The sequence below is a fragment of the Typopeltis vanoorti genome, chromosome 11 (assembly GCF_054136105.1).
Source record: "Typopeltis vanoorti isolate ZY-2024b chromosome 11, IOZ_Tvanoo_1.0, whole genome shotgun sequence".
NCBI lineage: Eukaryota > Metazoa > Arthropoda > Arachnida > Uropygi > Thelyphonidae > Typopeltis > Typopeltis vanoorti.
This window is the reverse complement of record NC_143559.1, coordinates 66,862,442-66,885,639: the sequence shown is the minus strand read 5'-3', so window position 1 is coordinate 66,885,639 and position 23,198 is coordinate 66,862,442. Positions and strand designations below refer to the sequence as shown.

Here is a 23,198-nt window from a genome sequence, read left to right as displayed (position 1 = left end):
GTTTGTTGAGTGTAGTTCTCGAGTTGCTGATGGCACTTGCTCCTCTGGGTACAGCTAGAGTTGTTAACAAATATTCTCCGCGCCTTCCTGCTCAATGCTGGCGAATCTGCCCTGCGCTACTTTTTGTACCCAATAAAAGGCAAAATCTCAGTATTTGCGTGTTGCAGATTCTCATTCTCTTTTGCCTTCGTAACTCAGTCGGCATAAACGAAGTCCCTTTGGTCGGAAGTATCTGGGTTCGATTCCCGTCCAAGACGAGAGGAACCTTTATCTGGTCTTTTTCGACTAAAGGTGAGTTAGCCGGTCTCATATGGAGGTAGGGTTTTTTTCACCCGGAAACTCGGGTTTTTCGTCCCTCAGAACAGGGAAACCAGCCCGGGAACACACACACAGATCTATAGTCAAAAATACCTACTACATCCCACACTAGGAGAGCTCAAACAGTTTTAAGGGACGGTCGAGGAACGGGAGGAACCCCCCATACGAATAAATAAATAAATTCTGTTTTGTATATCCGAAGTACTTCACTGCTCACTCTGACTTCTAGTAAACCGTTAGAGTTTACTAATTTTGGTGTGCAGAACGTCGGTCCTGGGTAACAATCATCTGTGCATCTAAGTTTTAAAGGATCATAATATGTTAAATGAATTATCGAGAAATAAGCTTTTTAAGATCGGACTATAGGCTATTTTGTGAGCGTTTACGCTAATTTTAAATTTATTAAGGCCTCGCTAGAAAACAACTAACAAAAAAAAAGAATTAACATGCTGCTTGAGTGATTGTCCCATTTCAAACTTGTTGAGTTCTATCAATGAATGAAATCTATCTATTCATTTCATAAACTTCCTTCCAATGTTCTTCTTTTTCTAGTGCACAAAAATCTCTCGCAAAATATACGCTGTCACCCTAACTGGCGACAGCCTATATCGTAACTACCATCGTAAATTAGAACAATCTCGCCAATTTACGGAAATTGCTTTTAATTAACCCCTGGTGGTTAGCATGAGTCAAAAACACTACAAACTCTTAGAAAGACCTAACACACACACACACACACACACACACACACACACACACACACACCAAATGCATCTTCTTAGCTGCTTGTATTCGATTTCTAAATGAATATTTTATTTGAAGAAAATGAAATTTTATTTCAAATAAAACAGACCTCTATATGTTAATAAAATATTCTAAATATACGAACAGTTAGGCCTAAAGTACGGACTAGAAGGAGCTTATGTTCCTTGCGAAGACAGATTACCTGATTCGTCATCAGACCACAAAGAATCGCATTTTGTAGATGCAGGCAAACACAACCAACCCCATAAGTATTTCTGCAACACTTAGGCAATTGCAGCCATGATTTTTCACTGAACATATCTGTTCTACACAAGGTTGTCAATAATAAATACGCATTGTCGATTAGCATGGCCAAGTTACACAGAACCTGAACTGTTAGGTAATGGACCGTCCCGTGTGTGTACCAAATCGCATCGCTTCACTCTCCGCCAATATGATGGACAAGTGTTTCGCTTGATAAATATATATCAAATGAAAACACAACAGCAGCAGCAGGTACTAAAGAGATGAATACTACTGAACATAACCCTTAAGTATGTCAAAGGTCTCAGTTTGATTTCTTAATTTAATACCAGCCATCTGCAAGCGCTCGCTGTGCCTACCGTAATAAGCAAATAATGGCAGTAACAAAAGCCAACGACAGCAGAGCGCGTCGGATCTCACCAGCACAACGCAATCGATCACCGACAAAAACAACGTTGATGAGTTTTCCGTAGGTTGCAAAATCACAGACAAAATAAATATCTTATGTGTAATTTTTATTGCCTGTGGATGCACGATTGCTGCGCAAAAGATAGATAAAGAAATGAACCATCTCCGACCTTATCGAGTCACAAGTACCGGACTCTATCGAGGTCGACAGTATAAAGTTCAACGCTGTCATTCTCAATTTTCACACGGAAACTGGCAAATCGGTGAAGGATGATTCACAAAAAAGGAATGCCGAATCGTCTGGTTCATTATGCCTGGAATGAAAACGTAGCTTTCCTTCCAGATATATCGTCAGATACCGACAATTTGGATCCACGAATAAAAGAAAGTCCGGAACGAACTTCACGCGCCTCATGATAATGATCTGTGACACATCAACGAGAGCATCAAAATTAATATAATTAGTACAACAACTTCAAACGTACTGTTCCCCAATCGCACATAGGAGGGGGGTGGGGAGTTCTGATAAATACCTAGAACAAAAATGATATTAAAGCACCTGATAACCACAAGATAGAACATATCTTAGAACCCTTTAACCGCCATGTTTCATCAAATTGTAATAATTTGTTCCTTTTCTTTGAGGATATGTGTAAGTTACATGGTTTCTACCTCAATTCCTTCGTGGTGATTATCACAACTTTTCAGCATACCCTCGCACGAGCTTGGAATGATCTGACCCTCGCTCAAAGAAAACAAGCACGTCAACTACGAAAATAATTAGAAAGAAAACCTCAAAATGGCGACGACTGTTGGACATCGATTACAAAAAAGAAAATTAAGTGATACTGTTACCCACCAAAGGAACCAGTATTCGTGCTCTGCATGGGAAATGTACATGGCCAACAATACCCCCCTCACACACACACACACACACACACACAGATACATCCAAATTCACTTTGCAAACAAATGGCCTGAACGTTAATCTCAATAATATTCGCTGCCATCTCCAGTCTGCAAAAACTCACCTACTGTTTCTTGCAGAAACCCAAATCTCGCTTGTTCTGAGCACTCATCCTTCCCAATCTTATTCTCTTTCACTCATTTTGACCCAAAAGTTGCATTGTTCTTCTTGCATACCATACCGAAGAGGATCCAACCTTGAATCGGCTGAAATTGACTTTCTCTGGTTGAAAATCTACCCGAACGACTCAGTCAAATTCATTTGCTGTCGTTATCGCTTTCCCAGTGCCATGAAGAATTTTGAACTGTTTAACTTTCTCTCCTTAAACATTGATATTCTCCAGTCATACTTTCTTAGGAAAGAAATTATCTTCATTAGAGAAAGGTTGGTCGATTGGTAGAGCCTCTGCTACTAATGGCTCGCAAAAAATTAAGCAAGTTTGAGCGTGGTTAGTAGTTGGAAGGGGTTCAATCGTTCGATGCCGTTGGTGCACTCTCCCTCGATGAGTCTTTGGACTCCCCGGAAGTGTCACATAATAATAATAATAATAATAATAATAATAATAATAATAACAACAACAACAAAGCAAGTAGAAATGCTCAGACATTTGCAGCGAAGTTACACAAATTGTTCACACGCCTACCAGATAACTCGAACCATTCTACAAATACCTTAGATTTCTTCCAAACTAGTGACCCTTACACTGTAAATACTATATGTCCCCTTTGTCATTCAAACCACGACCTAACAGTAATTTCCTCTCCTGCAGTACAACGTTCACAGAGGGTTCACCGACAATTCATCGCTGGGAAAAAACATCGGAAGAAAAATTCATCGCGCGATGAATAAATTGTGATTAATAAATAGATCGCGAAAAAATTCGCTGAAAATGTTATTCCCTAGAAAATGGAAATGATACTGCATTGATACCTACATATGAAAGTAAATGCAGTTCGAGATAAATTTAACAAAATATAATTTTATGATGTATCTGTGTATAAGTCCGCGCGGTTAGCCGAGTGGCTAGTTGCTTCGCAACCATATGCCCTGGAAAAGAGTGTCCTGGGTTCGATTCCCATCGCTGACGTGAGGAGCTTTGGATCTTTCTCAGCCATAGCCAAGTTCGCCGGTCTTGGGCGAGGAGTGCAGGGTTTTTCTCCCCTGTTTATCTGGGGTTTTTCATCCCGCAAGCAGACAAACCGGCCTTGAGAACATAACACTTCTACAGACATAGGATACACTGGGAGGCATAGCCCAATCATCTTATCCTCGTGTAACGGTTGCGGCTATAATTTTGTAAATATTAATATTCCATCAACAGAACCTGTAGTATCAAAGTAAGAAAGAATATTTATATTTCTTTAAGACGAAACAGAAATTAAGAAACTCACCGATCAATAAAATATTAATTTCAATGTATAAGAATAAAAATATTATGAAAATAGAAATAAATAATACATAAATCTTTCCCTCTTTTACCTTTACGAGTCGAGGGTTTCTACTCCTTCAACCTTTATACGATAAATACGGTGGTTGGCCCTAGGTCTCGCGTTATGTTTTCAGGATTGGTTTGCTGCTTGCAGGAGAAATAATCCCAGATAATCTGTGCAGAAAAACCCTGCACTTCCCGCCCAAGACTGGCGAACTTGGCTATTGCTGAGAAAGATCCTAAGCTCCTCACGTCAGCGATGGGAATCGAACCCAGGACACTCCTTTCCCAGGCATATGGTTGCGAAGCGCAAAGCTAGGCTAACCGCGCGGACTAATACACAGATACATAAGAAAATTATATTTTGGTAAATTTATCTTGCACTGCATTTACTTTTCATATATCGGTATCAATGCAATATCATTTCAATTTTCTAGTGAACAACATTTCCAGCGAATTTTTTCCGCGATCGCGCAATGAATTTTCCAAGCGATAAATTTTCCCGGAGATGAATTGTCGGCATTGAATTGTCCGGATACGTTCACAGAGCCATTCTCATTCAACAGTATTCTAGCACTATGATAATACCAAATCTTCGCAACTTCTATGCTTCATTCCCATGACTGACTGCTATTCTCAACTTTCCAATGGAAACATGCATCGCACGTACCTACGAAGTAATCCTTATGGGCATGGAAACATATGTTTCCTAAACTACCTACACTGTCGTTCCCTATCTAACCACTGGTTCTCCAACAATGTGTACCAAGGCAAACGTTCGTAAAGAACTCCATCTTCCCTTAGTGAGTATCTCAAGCACGAAACAACTGAAGAAAACGACTGAGGCTTCCAATGTAAGAGCCAAAAGAAAAGCAGGAAACTTGCATCTTGTGTAAATTGCAGTCAATCTTTTGGTAACTTGCTAAGCAATTGGCCGTAATTTTGTCCCGCGTTTTTCCACTCCTTTCACACCAATAGGGGACTCTATTGCACCATCATCCACAGAAAAAAAGACAAATCTCCTGGCTTTATACTTTTCCTCGAATGCATGCATACGAGTAACTGATCTTCAAAAGTATCCTCAACCATTCCAAATGCCAAATACTCAATACATCTTCTTCCCTTTTGCTAGAAAAAAAAACGAAGAATATATTGTCCTAATTAGGACAATATATTCTTCGTTAGAAGACTAAAACTTCTTCTAATCTTGATGGCATTCCTCCGACTGTCCTGAAGATTTGTGCACCAAAATTGATTCATGTTCAACTCGTTCGCAAGAAAGATGACAGACCGCTAATATCAAACTATCTCCCAAGCGCTCTTACCTCGATCCTCTCTAAAGTATTCAAGAGAACCATCAATACCAACTCCTACGTTATCTTGAAGTATTCAGATAATATATAATCAGTATGGATTCTGCTGCTGCTAATTACCACACGATCTCCTCACATATCACTGAAGAAATACCATGAGAAAGTTTGGTGCATCTTGAGTGGTTGCACAAAGCTTTTGATGAGGACTGCACAAAGACTTGTTAAGTAAGCTCCCATTATTTGCTCTGTTCAATAACTTTTGCAATTCGGTTTCCCAATTTTCTGATTTGATGGTGGATGGTTCGCTATCCTCTCACTATCCAACTGTTTCTGTGGTGCGACAAGGCCTGTTTTCTCAGAAAGAGACAGATCTAGGCATGTGCCTTCACAGTACAACTCCAAACCCACAGAACAAGTTTCTTTTCCTCCTCCTTCATCACTGCCGATGCCATACAGTGGAATTCTTATGTGTTTCCAAAGGAATACAATCCACAACTCTTCAAATTGAATGTAAACAAGGTCCCTATTTCTCCATACACTTTACTAACATATTATAGGTTGATCAACCAGCCTCTCGTGTAGACACTCAACATAAAAAATAAATAAATAAAAGAATTCAGAATTTAGGAACATTAAATGGTGGAAGCTGTCCGTTCCACTCTCCCTTCCACAGGTCGCAGAATCACCAGCATCTATTTCTTTTACATTGCTTTTATTTTACTCAACTATTTTCCAGTATGAAAATAAAAAACATTAATACAAAAAGCAAAAATCAAAACATTATAACCGCCTACCCTGATACCGCATTGTATTAATTCCACTAGACCATGAAAGGTGTCCTGATGTATGTTAGCACAGTAACTTTCTCCAGAGGTCAGCAACCGAGTGTGAGTGGAGTTAACCACCCAATTCCATTGAATAAATATTCAATGGAATTCAAATTGGCAGAAATAAGAGGCTTGGGAAGAGCAACGGATGCATGGACCCATTCTTGCATGTTTTAATACTGGTGTTTTTTCCCAGAATAATCTAGATCCATCGGACCACATGTTCACGATGCAGGGAAAGTCCTGGTTCGAAACAATCCCCAATCAAGAATTAGCGGTGTTTAGTGAGGATAAGAGGACCAGTGATGTCCACGAGAATAATCTCCATACCCGGATATCGCTACTTGGCCTGTTTCTGGCCAAGCGTGCAGTCTTGTTGGCCGGAAACAGGCTGGAGAGTCATAATATTTTTGCTCATCAGTGTATTTCCATGGTAATTCACCAGAAGTGGCATTGGTCATTTATAGTAGGAGATGTCACGTCTATGTTCCTCAAGACGAAGTGAAACAGATTTATCTGTCTGACCAAAATAACTTCGTCTTAGTATCACTTCGTCTTGAGGAACATAGACGTGACATCTCCTACAGTAGAACACGAGAGAGCGCCCTTTCCAGTCATGTTCTCTTCTCCGCAAACTCTAACCTCGAAGAACGGCCACACGAAGTTGATTGGGAGCGCACATCCAATTTATATATATGCAAGGATGAATTTGAAAGACGAATTATAGAATCAAAAGAAATAGTTTTGGACCCTTCACACTTGAACAACAATCTAAGCTACAATTTGCCTGATTCCCATAGCGCAGTGATCCAATACTGGCGCTCTAAAATAAGCTGTCACACACATTCAACTCATGCCAACAGTAGCACGCGGTCACCTATTCAAATATGACTGTTACTATTCTGCTTCTTTTTATTAAACAGGAAAGTCCATGTTTTTTACCTTGTTATTTTTATTATAAGTCTTATGTTATTTCTTACTCACCTGAAGAAGTCGGAATACCGATGAAACTAGTCGTGATTTATTAAAGATTTTTGTTATTACTTTTATATGATGCATGCAGAATTATATCATCAGAGATCTTTGAAAAATGCTATTTATGGAACTACAGTAGAGAGGTTCACAACCAAAGCACCTCATTGGACAATCTCGTATCTTCCCACCAAACACCATTTCACTTGGACCTACCATATCGCACAAAAGCCACTAAACTCCATGCAGCTATTCAGTAGAGAATGTGGCACAATGCACTACCCACTTCAATTACATTACGGAAATTCAACCTGAATGTTTCGGATAACTGGCTGTTCTGCTACCGAGCAGGAACAGTCCAGCATATCTACTTAGAATGCCCCGTTAACACCCAATTAATCCGTTAGCCTCGGGAATTGGCAGTCTTAACCTACGGTTGCCTCCATACAGAATAGAAATATCTTAATTTTGTTCACGCAGAGTCAAAGAACTTCATCACTGCTAAAGCAGTAATATACAGTTTCTATCTACGACACACAATGCCAGCTAACACATCAGTTTCTCTGAGAGAGGCGGGTGACTATCTCCTTGCAGCCTTTAAACAAAAGATTGGAAGTCGTATCGTATCCTGCATGAGTATCATCACTACAATCAGAACGACAACCTTTCCCCGAAGAGTGGAATCCAAGGAATCAACTCCTGAACTCCTGGCTGAGCAAAGCGGCTGCATCATAGCCCACTTTACAACATAGAAATGACATCATTGCTTCCCCTCCAAAAGAAAGGAAGAAGAGATTTTGTGCTCAACAGCGTGAATAATGATTATCTGTTACTTTCATGTAAGTATGTAATATTGTCTTATAACAATTATTATTCTTGCGTGATTTATCTCAACAATCAATGAGCATGTAACATCTCCCGAAGAACCAAAACCGGTTAATCCTGTACATAAGATTGTTATTTTTGAATAACAGAAAACCTCCATCTATCTATCTATTTATCTGAAGGTAAAAAGGAACAGATGGTGTCCTTAGTGAACTTCATTACTGTAGTTTCGTAAATAGCCTTTTTTAAGATTCTGGTGATATAATTCTTCTTCTTAAAGAAGCAACCTGTTGATACAATTAGATTGATATCATTTACAATATAATCAGTCAGTCAGTAAAACTTCATGTAATTAGTCATTTTCAGAGTAGGAGAGTTTATGTTTTTTGTGTAATAACACTTACCCAATATTAATGTAAAATGTATTATATCAATAACTTTTTTCTGAAAGTTATTTCTTTCCTACATTTTTTTCATATATTTAAGAAATTCTGAATATTTAGGCTGGATAGAACATTCCTTTGATTCGTATCCTTCATCATCATCATCATAACGCTAATTACGAATGTTGACCATATTGGTTTCTTCCGGTCTCATTATCCATCTAACATCCTATTTTGAGATCTACCTGGCCTTCTATTTCCAGCTAAAGTAGGGTGGCCAGACGTACCTCATTTACTGAATTATATTTATAAAATACCCCGTTTGTAAAATCTTAAATGGGGTACGAAAAATACCCCTTTTCGGTGTTTCGGACATAATATCCATTTTTCAGTTTTCTGTACTAAATAAATAAATATTGCTACAAATCATACAATACCAAGTTTAGGTGATTATATAAGAAAAAAATGGGCCCAGGTAAATATTTTGTTGAAATGCATTCTCAGACTCGAAAAACAACTTTGTATCCTACTTATATAGATCGTTATCGGATATTTATATTATGCTTGCTTTGTAATGCTCGGCACCTGCCACAGGCCCGACAGATTTTTAAATGCATGCGATGTACCTAATATTGAAAATATTGAAAAAATTATTAATTTTGTTTTTTGCTTTGCCTCATTCAAATGCAATGAGTGAAAGAGTATTTAGCTTAAGGTTCAACTCATGGAAAAAGGATAGGAACAAATTAGACTTAAAAACTGTTGAGGGAGAATTACTGGTGAAAACCAATTACAATATGTCACAAAGAATTTTATGCAGTTGTATTAAAAATTGAAACATTGTTAAAAGAAATTCGCTAGAATAAAAAATATTGTTAGATAAATACTTCTCTTTTGATAAAATAAATCAGGTTAACTGAATTTATATTGTAAATGATTATGCAAAGCATATCATGAGAATATTTCTAAAAGTTTACATTAGTGTTCATAGCTGCCAAAATAAAATATTTAAATTTTGTTTAAAGATTTGTTATGAATTTGACTAATTGTACCAAAATTTGACCAACTTTGTGTTTCATGCATTTGTATATTGTGAAAATCTACAAATATATAAATAAAAAAATAGTCTTATTATAATTGTTTGTTCTTTATGTTTGATTGTGCGATTATCCCCAAGGCCAATAATGAATACCACAAAACTTAATCATGAATACCCCAAAATCTATCTATTATATCCCAAAACTAAATTTTTAATCTGGTCACCCTAAGCTAAAGTCACGTTATGCCTTAATAGGAATCAAATCCTAAAGCAATGCTTTTTTGCATATTAAAATACCATTCGAAACTTAAATATGAGTTACAATATTTGACTGCATTGAGTTGAGATATATTTTGAAATTCAATTCGTAGTCTACCTTCTAGAGTTCCTGAAGAAATCTAAAGATTTTGGATGGTTTGAACATATGCTTTTTCATTTTCCAACTCCATCTTAAGTTGTTTGAAATAAATTACAAAATTATTTGCATTCGAAGGAACCAAAGGTTTATATCTTGTAATTTTTGTTTATGTGAATCTAACCAATGAAAGGTATGTCATATAATGTAATGAAGAAATAAAAAAAGACAAACACAAGTTTGATTTCACTTACAAACATTTAATGGAATGTGATAGATTGAAAGTATGAGGCCTACAGTAATCATGGGACTCGTGTGTTAGTCCTGTTCATATACAAAACAACTTCGAACTATAGACACAGTGTGTTTAGGTAAAAACGCCACAAGACAAACACACCCATACAGACGCACCCACCCACACACACCCACCCACACACACACACACACACACACACACACACATACGACCTACAAACTATTTGTATTTGATCTCCTCTAGTGGCCACATGGTGTATTGAGTACTGCAAGCCAACCAGTATAGCGGGTGAATAAAACCCGCCTTACTTCACCAAGAAGTGAAACATTAAAATCAAGCAACGAATACTTCCTTTACTATATTAATATGGGTGATTTATGAGTGGGGGGGGGGGGGGTGAAATGCGTCCTAATAATTTATATGCGATATTCTCATTATAATTCCAGGGCTTTAATTTACATAGATCTACTACGCTACTTAGGAAACTCAACGTATACGTGTTTGTCTTTCTTTACACGGTGGAAGAAATCAGTTCTTATATGCACGAAATGATCACTGGCATTCTATTTAGGTGCTACGATGATGAGGGCCTGCCCAGTTCATATTTAAGTATACAAGGGATGAGCCGGGTGGGGGAGTGAATAACATTTAACAAGAATACAATCAAAATAAAGCTCATCAGCATATCCTGTTAATCACAAAATACAATTAAATACTTATATACCTGGTTCTTCTGATCATACTGTTCAATAAGGCTTAAGTTAATATAAATATACCAATGAAAAGTTAGTCCTCTTTAAGGTAATTATTCTGCTGCTGCAACGATAAACTTGACAAAAAATGAAATCTCCAACCACCACCACCACCACAAGCAAACATGAAAATTAAATGGTTACAGACAGTCACTTTACATACAGTTTACACAGCTTCAACATCAAACTCAGTTTAAAAAACATGAATATTGGCACATAGTGCATACTTTACAGTTCAAAATAATAATAAAAATAAATTATATTTTACAGTGGATTAAAACTTAATGATCTTCCGCGTATATAGATTGAAATTCGAAGAATCTGGTAAATAGTTTGACAAGAAAAACAATGAATCTTATGTGTGGACTATTCTGCAAGTAATAGTTAACAGGATTATGACAATATAGACCTAATTTCAAAATTACATGGTGCTAGCAAACATTTAATAAGCTCTAACGAGGTTTGTGTAAATTAAATATATATATTATATATATATTTATATATGTATATATAAAAATATAAAAATCCAACAAATTATCCCACTGCCGCTCAATGCAAACCTGTGAGCATCTTTCCTAAAAAAAAGTTGATAGCACCCTTATAGGGAAAAACTATAACTTGCATCTCAACGTGTGTGATTTTTGGCTTTCTGATCTTGTTCATTTGGCTTAATCCTACCTTTTGAGCATCACATTTTCCGAAATATCTGATGCAGTGATCAGTTTTTCACTAGATATTGTTACTACGATTCTGCATCATAAATTGCCAATAACTTCGATAACTATATACTGCTTAACAGATGAGAATAATTAATGTCTTATGGATTCTTTTGAATACGTGATGTGATTTTTTTTTTTCGATTTGAAAATGAAATAGGTGACCTAATCTATATTATGGCTGAGCAGGTCGTTTTTCATTAAAGCTTTCTGTTAAATATATTACATATTATACAGTTACACCCTCCTGATGTATTTATGAACACACGTTTCACCTTCGGCATTTACTTTGGGATATAAACTTTGATGTATTTGATCTTACTATTAATCTTTTATTTCAATTTTCGGTAACTGTGACTACTATTTGATATTATCATTTGCTTCGTCTAACAGCTTAGGAAAAAACTTACATATAACTATACACCAATCGAAATAAAAGTTATCACTAGCCAAAAAAAAAAAAAAAAATGAATATAAATAATTATGTGAATAAACAGGACATTAAAGTACAATATACAAAACGACTGGAACCTTTAAAAACTAGACTAAACATCAAAAAACTTTAAAACATAAATATTCTAGTACAATGCTAATATCTAATATAATATTAGTTCGATATTATTACTGTGTGAACTTATTATTATAGAACATCGCTTTGTACTTTTTTTTTTGCTTCAAGTCCTAATTTCTCATTTTTTTAATAAATAATAAATTGAATTTAACAAGGCGAATAAATGTAGATGGCGCTTGGTATAGAACATGACGTAAATTATATACTTTACACGACATGTAACACTAGCACGTGATTACGACTCCAGGCCTACAATGAAAAAACATTGTTAGTACCTACTAAAATAGTATATTTGAAAATAACATTATTTCTGCATAAGAACTACAAGAAAAAATTTATCACTTTGAATATATGTTATCGAGCTTGGAGACGTTCATACTCCTAACCAGGAACTTTCTTTTTACAGCATTCAACAATGTATCTTACAAACAAATCTAATACTGTCAAAGAGGGATTTTTTTTTTTACAAAACTTCAACCTTTCATTGCATTCCAAAATTTCGAAATATTTACATTAAATATAATTTACAGATGACAGTTATTAATTATATCAAGCTCTTTTAATTTCCTGATAATTATGTTCAATGATATTTCTTTTAGTTATTATTTACAAAATACTCCAACTTCTGGAGGGGGGGGGAAGAAAATAAAATAAAAAATATAAAATTTCATCTATTATATTCTTCAAAAAGTAAATCAGTAACGCATTACTGTTTGTAAGATATGTTCTCTTATTTATCAGTTTGATTCATTCCATACTTTTATTTTCAAATTTTTCCCACTTTATTCTTACAAGAAATCCTCTACTGACAGAATCAAATCTCGCTAGGCCACTCAAAAAATGGACGCAAAACATGACATTCCTCTAGAATATATTATATGAAAAAAAAATTTAAGAAAAAAAGAGAAAACGTGAGTCGTGAAAATATTTTTTTAAAAAACGACCCAAAATATAAAATCGAAAAAAATATCAAATATCAAGAAAGTGCTATACGAATAAATCTGCAGGTAAAAATTACTGCAAAACAAAACCCAACAGAAAAAAGGGATAAATCAAGATGTACATTTCTTTTTGCTAATTGCGTTAAGGGGAATCTATCACAACCGACATTTTAGGTTAGAGCTAATTCACTTTGAACAAGAGCCTACCAGTGCCCTCTGTTGGCAGCTTACACTACAAAACATTAGCAGGGTTGTCAGTATCACTACTGGGTTAGATATTAACAACAAGGAAGGGGGATTGGTTGCGTTCCTTGACTAGCTTTATCATAGTATGAGTGGACTGTAAACACTGCTTGCTCAATGGGACTAGATCTACTATTTAGGAAGTCCAGTTTCTACTCTGATGAGTTCTTCATACGCTTCGTTTTACTGGTTAAATGTCTTTAAAATATGCCAGCAAATATTGCAACTCACACACAAACACGCTGACATTTCTTGCCAATAACGATTGTTTTAATAATGGCATCAGGGTCATCATGATACTGTCTCATTACGAGTCACCGATGACTGGATGGGGTTGAGTAGGGGAAAACAATTTTTTTTTTCGTAAATTTGCTAGATGTTAACTCATTCTACTTCAAAACACGAAGCATGGCAACGAATTCAATCCATACAATCATCCGTTCCCTCTTTTTTGTATCACAGCCCTGCCCTCGCCCAGATTTGTCAGTTCAAGCAACTGGGTTCACACCTGCGCAACCATCATACTGGATGTTCTGATTAGCCACGTTTTGATCGTACGAATTGGTCCGCGCTAATGACAGAGAGCCGCTTCCACTATTACAGTTAACATCGACATTAACGTATCGAACGGGATTGTTATTCACTTGGCGATTCAAAGCTCCGGCATCTAACGATACACCAGGTTGTTGCTGACTTTGTGGAAAGGCCGAAGTTGCTTTGGTGGCGTCATTGGCATTCGATGCAGCGCTGACCCCGGGTGCTATTGGGAGGGAGTCTAAGGACTGTAGACTAGATACCCGTACAGCTAATTGTAGAGAATCCCAGTTTGGGGCGCTTCCAGAAGGGGGAGTGTCGTCCTGGGTAGGAACCTGTGTATATCCTCCTGGTCTGGTCTTGACCGAACTATTATTTTTCCATTCCCCGTTAGCGTCTTCTGAAGCTGCTGCTTTTTGACTTCCTGGAGTTTCTGGCTGCATGAAATTGGTCTCCCAAGTGACTACTTGATGGGAAGAAGTACCATTTTTGTCATCCAATTCTAGTAACTGGTCCACTGATCCCTGACTAGGACTGGATTGGAGATCGGTCTTCTCAGTAGCCAAACTATAGATAGAAGGAGGCATTGGGATTAGATAATCCTCAGATCCTGGAGATAAAAGATCTCTGTCGGGACGATTAACCTAGGATAAAAATTATTTTAAAAAGAAAGTTATTAATCTTCGTGTTAACACGAGCGTAAAAATTTCCAACATTAATTAAAGTACAAACAACTCGGTCAATTGAAAAATCAAAATAGATTTTCTGATATGTACACTGTGCTGCCTGTTAAATTAAACCAAATTTTAAAGTAATACTAGATTTAAATATTTTTTTAAAAAAAAAAAAAAGTAGCTGATTCTTGGGAAAAAAACTATCGGCTGTAATCAATCTTTGACAAAGCTCAAAATAAAGAAAAATAAAAATGGAAGCGCTTTGTCTTAAAGATTTGAAAGAATGATAAAAACAATTGACGAATTTTAAAACCGGGCTGGCATTCGAAAAATAATACCATTCTATCAGTTCAGGCAATGCTAATTATAATTTAATATTCGTCCAATTTTAACAATTAACAGTTTTCTGAATTTTTATTATGCATGTGGATTTTATTATTATTTTTTTTCTATAGTGGCGCGACGTCAGCGTGAAAGCTGATGTCACGCATACATTCTCTTTCAACCAATGAGAATATCGTCTGATTGTACCAAGTTAAGGCTAGAGCCTTATACAAAAGTGGTTCATGGCCGCCAAATGAAATGACGAAAGCTATTCGAATAAGCCTCGTATTTAATTTAAGTAATCAATACAGATAATTGCTTACGGAATCACCACGACAGGTACTAATAATTGAACATTATTACAAATCAGTACATAATAACTGCTTAAATAATATATTTTATTAAATATTCTCTGCAAATAGCGCATTATTACCTTAGCGAACGAAACGCGCTTAGAATAATAATAATAATACCAACGATTAAACGCTCCCTAGTGACGAAAGAAAATATTGATATTAAATTATTATTATTATTATTATTATCATCATCATGTGTTTCAAGGATTTAGGCCTAGTATGGCCTGTTCTGGCCTTAGAAGTCATCGTTGAATCGTTTAAGAGGACGTCCTGGTTTTCTTTTTCCTAATGGCTTGTACTTTAAGGCTTGTTTTGGTAATCTTTCTGTTTTCATTCTTTTAACGTGTTCCATCCATTTATGTTTATATTTTTTAATTTTTTCTATTACTAGTTCTTGGTTTAATTCTTTCATAATTTCTTCATTTCTTTTGTGATCAAATAGGGTATACTTTGCAGTTTTTCTCATAAACTTCATTTCTGCTGTTATTAATCTTTGTTTGTCTCGATTTTTATTGTCCAGATTTCGCTTCCATACATTAAGACTGGTAGGGTTAATGTATTGTATACTTTTAGTCTGGTTTGTTTTTGAACTAGGTTTGGATTAAATATAGAGTTAATTACACCTGTTATTTTTAAATATTTTGCAATTTCTACCTTTATATCTTTTTCATTTTCATAAGTGATCATACATCCTAGGTAGTTAAATGAATTCACCTGTTCTAAGATCTTGTTATCTATTACTATTTTAGTTCTTGCTCGATCTTGTCCTTTAAAAGCCATAGTTTTTGATTTTTCCGTTGATATTATCATACCATAATCTTTGGGTATCTCATTTAGATCTAAAACAGCTTTCTGTAAGTTATCTTCAGAATTTATAATTATTATTTGGTCGTCGACAAAAAGGAGAGTGTTTAAGTTTACTGTGGGAGAAAGTTTAATTCCTTGATGTAAATTTTTATTCTATTTTATTATTATTTCATTTAAGTAAATATTAAAAAGAGTTGCTGAGAGGGGACAACCCTGTCTGACCCCTTGGTTTATCTCTTTCGTATATGATAGCTCGTGGTTTAATCTTATTTGTATTTGATTATTTTCATATATACTTGTGATAGCTTTTAGGATATTATTTGGTATTTGTCTTTCTTTTACTATGTTAAATAATATGTTTCTTTTAACTTTGTCAAATGCTTTTTCAAAGTCAATAAATGCAATATGTGTTTCTAAACTGTATTCTCTTCTTTTCTCTATTATTAATCTATACATGATCGTCCTTATAATAATAATAATAATAATAATTATTATTATTATTATTATTATTATTATTATTATTATGTGACACCACCAGGGAGGCCAAAGAATCATCGAGGGAGAGTGTGCCAACAGCATCGAACGGAAAACCCTTCGAACTACTAACCGGGCTCAGACTTGCTTAACTTTTTTGCGAGCCATTGAATATTACATATTTTTTAAAAAATGCAGATTTGGCAAGCGTGGAAATAGGTATTATTTTGTGCAAATGTGTTTTCTGTATTTATAGTATGTTTATGTTTATCGACATTGCCATTATTTTCTCTTACAGATAATTAGTATTTCATTTCTATAAATAATTTTCTATTGGAACAGAAGTACTGGTAGCGGTATGAGTAGTAACTATTAAACCCAGGAGATGGAGCCACGTTCACGCAAACGCATTCTTATCGCAAATACATTAACCATGGCCCTTCAATTAATTATCACTTTCACTACATGCATGATACGATAAAATAATAATGATAATAAATAAATAAATAACTTATTATTGAAGTTGACGGAATAAAAAATAAGTATAGTCATTTCTTGGAGTTTTTCTCATTAGTTTTTCTTACGTGAAAAGAGCTGGTTTAATACTATGGCGTTTTCAAATAGCTTTAACATTTACAGTTTTTGAATTTATATGAATTTTGAAGTGGACCTCAATATAAAGTTTGTAAGCTTACACAATAGTTCGATATTTTAAGATATATAAACAGAAGTACTGTGTTATAGATCGTCTTCCCCTTTAACAGGTTAGTTACTTCATCGTGGACAAGTACCTGATTTCATAGGAATCAAATTCATAACAAGCCAGTATCTTACATCATGTATATATCAAACTCTACGCATTCCGTGTCAAAAGCGTGCATGATAGCGACACCTTTATCTGTTTTGCCTGTACAGTTGGATGAGGAAATTCCAGTTGAAGTTCTAAACATTAATTGGAATCTCTAAAGAACTTGACCTCGCCATTTCGGACGGAAATCGTGAAAGGATTGAATGAAAGAAAAATTAGATGAGTATCCTCATGATGTCATAAATAACTCAGAAAACGTCATCCACATTGATTTCTAGAATGAATGAGCAGGAAAGTGAAATTGTTCTGTTATCCAAACATGGTCTTCCGCAACTGCAAGTATCCAATAACTTACTGCCATTGCTAGTGTCATCACACGGAGTGATGAAACTCATGTACCACCGAGTGGCAAACATCAAAGAAACTTAACATTTACAGGGTGTTCGGGATAAATTTGACAGTTTCGTAAGGAAAAAGAAAATCTTCTTTGTATCTATTAAATTTAATGAATTGACAAAAAAACATTACAGGCAGAGTTAATTACAATACTATCAACAAGATTTACTCAAAATAACCACCATTAGCATCGATCACAGCTTCAATTCTGCTTCGGAACCTCGAACAAGCTGATGCTACAGTCTCCCTGGGAAGGGCCGCAAAAACTGTTTTAATTTTATCCATTAACTGGGCTTTTGTATTACTGGAAGTGCGATTAGTGTCTTTTTCAACTGCGCCCCATACAAAATAATCCATGGGGTTAAGGTCTGGGGAGTTTGGAGGCCAAACATTTGGACTGGTGAAGTCGTAGAAATTTTCAGACAACCATTTTTGACTTTTCCCAGAGGTGTGGCAAGGGGCCGAATCCTGCTGCCATACATACGGCCTACCATTGGCTACCCTTGTTATCCAGGGCTTGACTACAGTTAGCAACTCCACGAACAAAGCCCGAATTCCAATGCCAGGGTTCTTCAACACCTGTTCCTGCAGATTTGCGAGGAATTCTGCTGTACGAACGCAATCAGATCGTCTGCTAGGGATCTTTCTTCTTGCTACATCCTCGTAGTCACCATTGCAAGTCTCTAGTTCATGCCTGATTGTTTTTACTGTATTCAGGGAGCATTGGGCAGCAGTCGTAATATCCTTATTTTGATGGCGGGCACGAATCATCATGATACAAGTTATTCTCTTCCATGATTCAGGTGGGTTCCAGCTATCCATCCTTTCTGACATCTTGTATATGAATGAAGAAGGGTCCAAACTTTTAAATGAAGAGAAGTGTGTGTTAATACATGTAACTTACGGGAAAATATAATTAATTATAAATATGTCAAATTTATCCCGAACACCCTGTACTTCCAAAGGGTATGAATATCGCAATCTCGATCCTCTACGTTGATTCGTTCTCAGAGTTTCTGCTAATCTGATGGATTAATGTCTCTTAGCTGTGCAGTTGCACCCTGGGTAATAGGCCGGTCAACGCGAAAGTTTGGACAGAAAATTCGTTTGTTATGAAACGAAATGTACACAATAATAATTTATGTCGATTAATACTTATTAAAATTATACCAATAAGGAGAACTTTCTTTAAATTAAATTAAGGTAGCCTGTAAAAATTAATTAAGTATCTTCAGTTATTGAACAACGATATTAATAGGATCTAGAAATGTTTCTTAGGAATAATGTCTTAATGAGTTGTACTAAATGATTAAAATTATTTTAATAAACCTGAGCGGATTTTCTGTTCCACAATGCTAAGACATAAAACTGCTCTACTGAAATGCAACCAATCGAGTGGCTCACCTGGAGGCAACTGTTTTCAGAATCTGGAGGTCTCATAACTGTTGCATCTCGTTCCATCGAAGGTGGCCGGTGAAATACTGGGAGGGGTGCGCTGGTGACGTCAGGATCCTGTCGTGAGGAAGAACAATTATTACTTGGATAAAGAAAGAACATTATATCTTAAATATAATTCTCTGTGGTTGTTTGGGAGAAGTCTCGTAAACAGCAAACGTATGTCCAATAGGAAAACATGAAAACGAATATCCTTTGTCCCCAGTAGGGGGGAAATAATGTGATATAATTGAAGCAACTAATTTGATTGGCAGTATCAGTTGCGAGAGAAAAAAGGTATTGACAGCATGAGAAAATAATTGTTCTTTCTTATTATTGAATAGTGAAAAATTTTATCGTTTTCCAAAATATTATTTTCTAAATTTGTTTTTTTTAGAAATATAAGAAAACGGGCAAAATACTAGTACAAAAGTTCTAGAGTGCACATTCTTGTAAGAGGCAGAATAAATATCGAATGTAAGTGACAAAAGTTGAGAAGAGAAAATTTACCAGTTATGCTAAAAGCAGAGAAAAAACATGGAAAGAAAAAATTAATTCAAGAACCCGCAGTCTTCAAAACTGTTTGATAAATATTAATAACGCGACGCCGGAAAAATGATTTTTACTTACCTTACTAAAGCATTCACGTAGGCGTCTTTTCCTAATGGAAAGTTTCAACCACTGAACATATTTTGAGTAAGAAGTCAGTCAACTAATAAAGACGGATATCGATGAATGGTTGTCGCCTTCTTTTTGACCGACAGTTCCAAATTAAAGACATCGATAACTTGAGACTGTAAGTGCAGCTCAGGTAAACCCATCCCAACAGCCAAGTAAAGAGAGAGAAATTGAAATAACTTCGATTCTGCAAATAGCTATTACGAATGCTGATAATAAAGTACCCAGCAGAGATTAATTAGGAGAAAGAGGACAAAGAGACATCTTGTCATCTTGAACACTGTTTATTAATTTTTTCTTGCATATTGTTTCTCATGTGTATATTAGAATTCCACAGAGGTTGGAAAAACATACACTTGTGGCATAAACTTCAAGTTGAAAGCACAAGAAAATTTGCCTCTTGGAACTGAAATTATGCTGTTTTGTTAGTTGCTTCAAAACCAGAAGGAGGAACTCTCTTCTACCAATAAGCATTCGTTTCCAAAGCACACTTTGCCAACTCAGGAGATGAGAAGAATCCTAAATGCCATAATGAAATGAACTGTAAACATAATTGGACACAAAAGAATCCAAACTTTTTGAACATAAGAAGATTGATTGGCCCATTTCTCTACCAAAATAGCTATCAGTTCCTTCGGACATGCTGCTCGCATCATCAACCAGCATTTTAATTCTTTCCAAAAGTGCACCAAAGGATTCATGTAGGTTCCGCATCGTAAGAAGTCTAAACTTTTCACCCTTATTTCTTCAAATAACTTCATTACACCATTATTACGTCGATGCTCGATAGTTTCCATAGAACCGTGACAATGAAAACAAACACACAATTCACAAAATATCAATATAAAGTCCAGAGGTAATTTTTCTGCTATTACAGCAAGGGATTCATATGAGAATAACTGGACAAAAGCATTTCTTCACATTAACACTATTTCCGCCACACTTAAACAGATGAGATGATATATTCCTGTGGCAGCCGAGATACATAAATACCATTGGCGTAGCGTGCCCATTGCGATTAGGTGTGATGTCGTGGCTTATGCAACCCGCGCTAAAATTCACGTCAGCCTGGCCGTATGATTGCATTTTGATCGTTGGATGAAAGTTTTAAGAGTGTATAGCACATCGGTGCTCATCTTAATTAGTCCAATGCAATTAATTGCAGGATAACTTTGAATACTTTAATTTGTCAATTAATTTTAACCAAATCTACATACAGTGTGGGACAATGTGTTCGCTTTAAGATCCTGTACATTAGAAAACAATACTGAAGGAGAATGCTATACTGTAATTGGTTGGTATATTTGAATTACTCAAAGGCATTAAATAGAGGTGTACGAGGCTTACCTCCTTCGATTACAATACTGTTTCCCATTGTAAAATGAGCAAAAAAGTTATAAATTTATCGAAAATTATATAACTTGTCTATATTATATATAAAAACTTACCTACCACGTTAGTTTACACTTCACGCACGCAAAACAGATGAAACTCAGAAAACAAAAACAGCAATTCATGACAAATGACAAAGTTCAGTTGAATTGGTTGACACAATAGCCAATCACAGCCTCTACGTGCTTTTGTCTCAGAGCTCACCCTGCCTCGCTTTCTGGGCGTTTTAAACCTACTAGAACGCTAAGAATTTGACCAGCTGTGCCATCCGTACATCTTTTCAAAGGGCTCAAAGGTGTATGTAATTTGAATGCCCACCAGGACTATTAACGCGAATGTGATGCAACGTTCACGTGGCGAAAAGTGTCCTCTTCATGAAGCATTAGTCTATTGTGTTTATTTTTAGGAATCACGCGAAGTCTGGAAACCATTAGGGGAGTCTTTAACGGGAATAAATGCAAAAATATAACATCGGTAATATTGCTATTCGGTGGATGTGTCGAATAGCAATTGCATCCATGCAAGTGCGGAATGGCATCATTTCAGAATATGCATCATGATTTTATACCACGGCATTCTAATATTTAAATACAGTCAGCTGTTCACCAAGTCAAATTTTCCATTGTGTATGGTGATATTTGACTTTTAAGTAACAGATCATCAGTAAAAATTCAAAAGATAGAATAACAAGAATGGATTTCACAAGCGATACTAGAAATGGTAACTACAGTTGATATGAAGTTCACAAAAAGAACTACAGTTACTAAGCATATGCATTCCTAAATTGTTGGTCAAGAAACAATAATTCAAATTCAAGTTTAGGCAGTGTAGTAAAGACATCGACACCATCTTTTGCATAAGCGCTCAGGTTTTAAACTATATTTATGTATGAGAAGGATTCTGTGGTGGGTGTCGACTTGTGCCAAGCCAAATGAGACGTAAACGTAACTTTTTTCTAGAGTATGTTCCTGAAATATATTCTCAATAATCCTGTTTGACCAAAGTATGATAGATTGGAATGACAAGGAACGCTGTAAATGTTATGTACATAGATGGAGTTCGTACAGTCTTGAAGTTCTTATAGTGACATGGCACAACATAGATAAGCATCAAAATAACTTAGGATCAGTTGAATACTATCTAAAGCTTACATTGCCATGATTACAATTCCTTTTTTTAAAAAGTATGAATATGATAATATAGAGCAGAAAAAGTGAGAGTGAGGTTTAGAAATCACATATTCTACGCATGAATCTTACCTGTAAGCAATACCCAAGGCGTTCAATTATTCTTGTGAAGGATGGTCTTTCATCTGGAATTGGATGCCAGCACTGCATCATGATCTGATAGCTGCAATATTCAGTAATATATATATATATATATATATATATATATATATATATATATATATATATATATATATATATATATATATATATATATATATATATATATATATATATATATAAAATTAGTATCTCATGTATATCTTATATACATGTAAAATTTAGTATCTCACAGTATTGGCGATTTAAATCTAGGGACTACATCCAGTAAAATTTTCTTTAATATATAAAAATAAGTCATAGGCAATGTTTAAATATATGTACCTCAAAACATCTTTCACATGCCTGAATAAAATAATATTATTGTTTAGATATAAATTCCGCATACGATAGACCAATGGTTATTAACCTGAGCGGTAACGCCCCTGGGGGATCTGTGACCGCTCGGGGGGGGAGTGGGTAGCGTTATAATACTACTAATATAATAAAGGCAAAACATTCCGTATCTAGCATCCTCATTAATATTGTACGTCTGGCAATACTATTCAGATTTATTCGCAACTTATTTTTTAGAATTTTTACATTGAAAGTTAAATAACTGGGCTTCTTTTGGGTCTGAATTTTCTACACTGAAAATCATTCTTCTTCTTCTTCCGTCTACGTTTTTAGGCCTACTGACCTGTTACAGAACTATCTTAAACCCTTAAAAGTC

The 23,198-nt window shown here is 35.5% G+C and overlaps 1 protein-coding gene across 1 annotated transcript; it reads right to left on the bottom strand.

Annotated features, from left to right (window-relative positions):
* Window positions 1-10,130: 10,130 nt before the first annotated feature.
* LOC150101690 (uncharacterized) lies at window positions 10,131-22,544 on the bottom strand. The gene is made up of 3 exons (XM_090400458.1): window positions 22,460-22,544; window positions 19,101-19,208; window positions 10,131-14,501 (listed from the first exon to the last, which is right to left on the bottom strand). Exons 1-3 carry the CDS (start codon window positions 22,538-22,540, stop codon window positions 13,812-13,814), a joined length of 879 nt encoding a protein of 292 aa, XP_090256584.1. The 5' UTR covers window positions 22,541-22,544; the 3' UTR covers window positions 10,131-13,811.
* Between the last annotated feature and the right edge of the window lie 654 nt (window positions 22,545-23,198).

Bases quoted from the DNA above. Each gene is read 5' to 3' on its own strand.
- LOC150101690 (XM_090400458.1), bottom strand. From the start codon at position 22,540: ATGATGCAGTGCTGGCATCCAATTCCAGATGAAAGACCATCCTTCACA. The intron at 19,209-22,459 runs GTAAGATTCATG...TCCTCACGACAG, and splicing joins GCCTTGGGTATTGCTTACAG to GATCCTGACGTCACCAGCGC. The intron at 14,502-19,100 runs GTGAGCCACTCG...TTTTTATCCTAG, and splicing joins CTGAAAACAGTTGCCTCCAG to GTTAATCGTCCCGACAGAGA.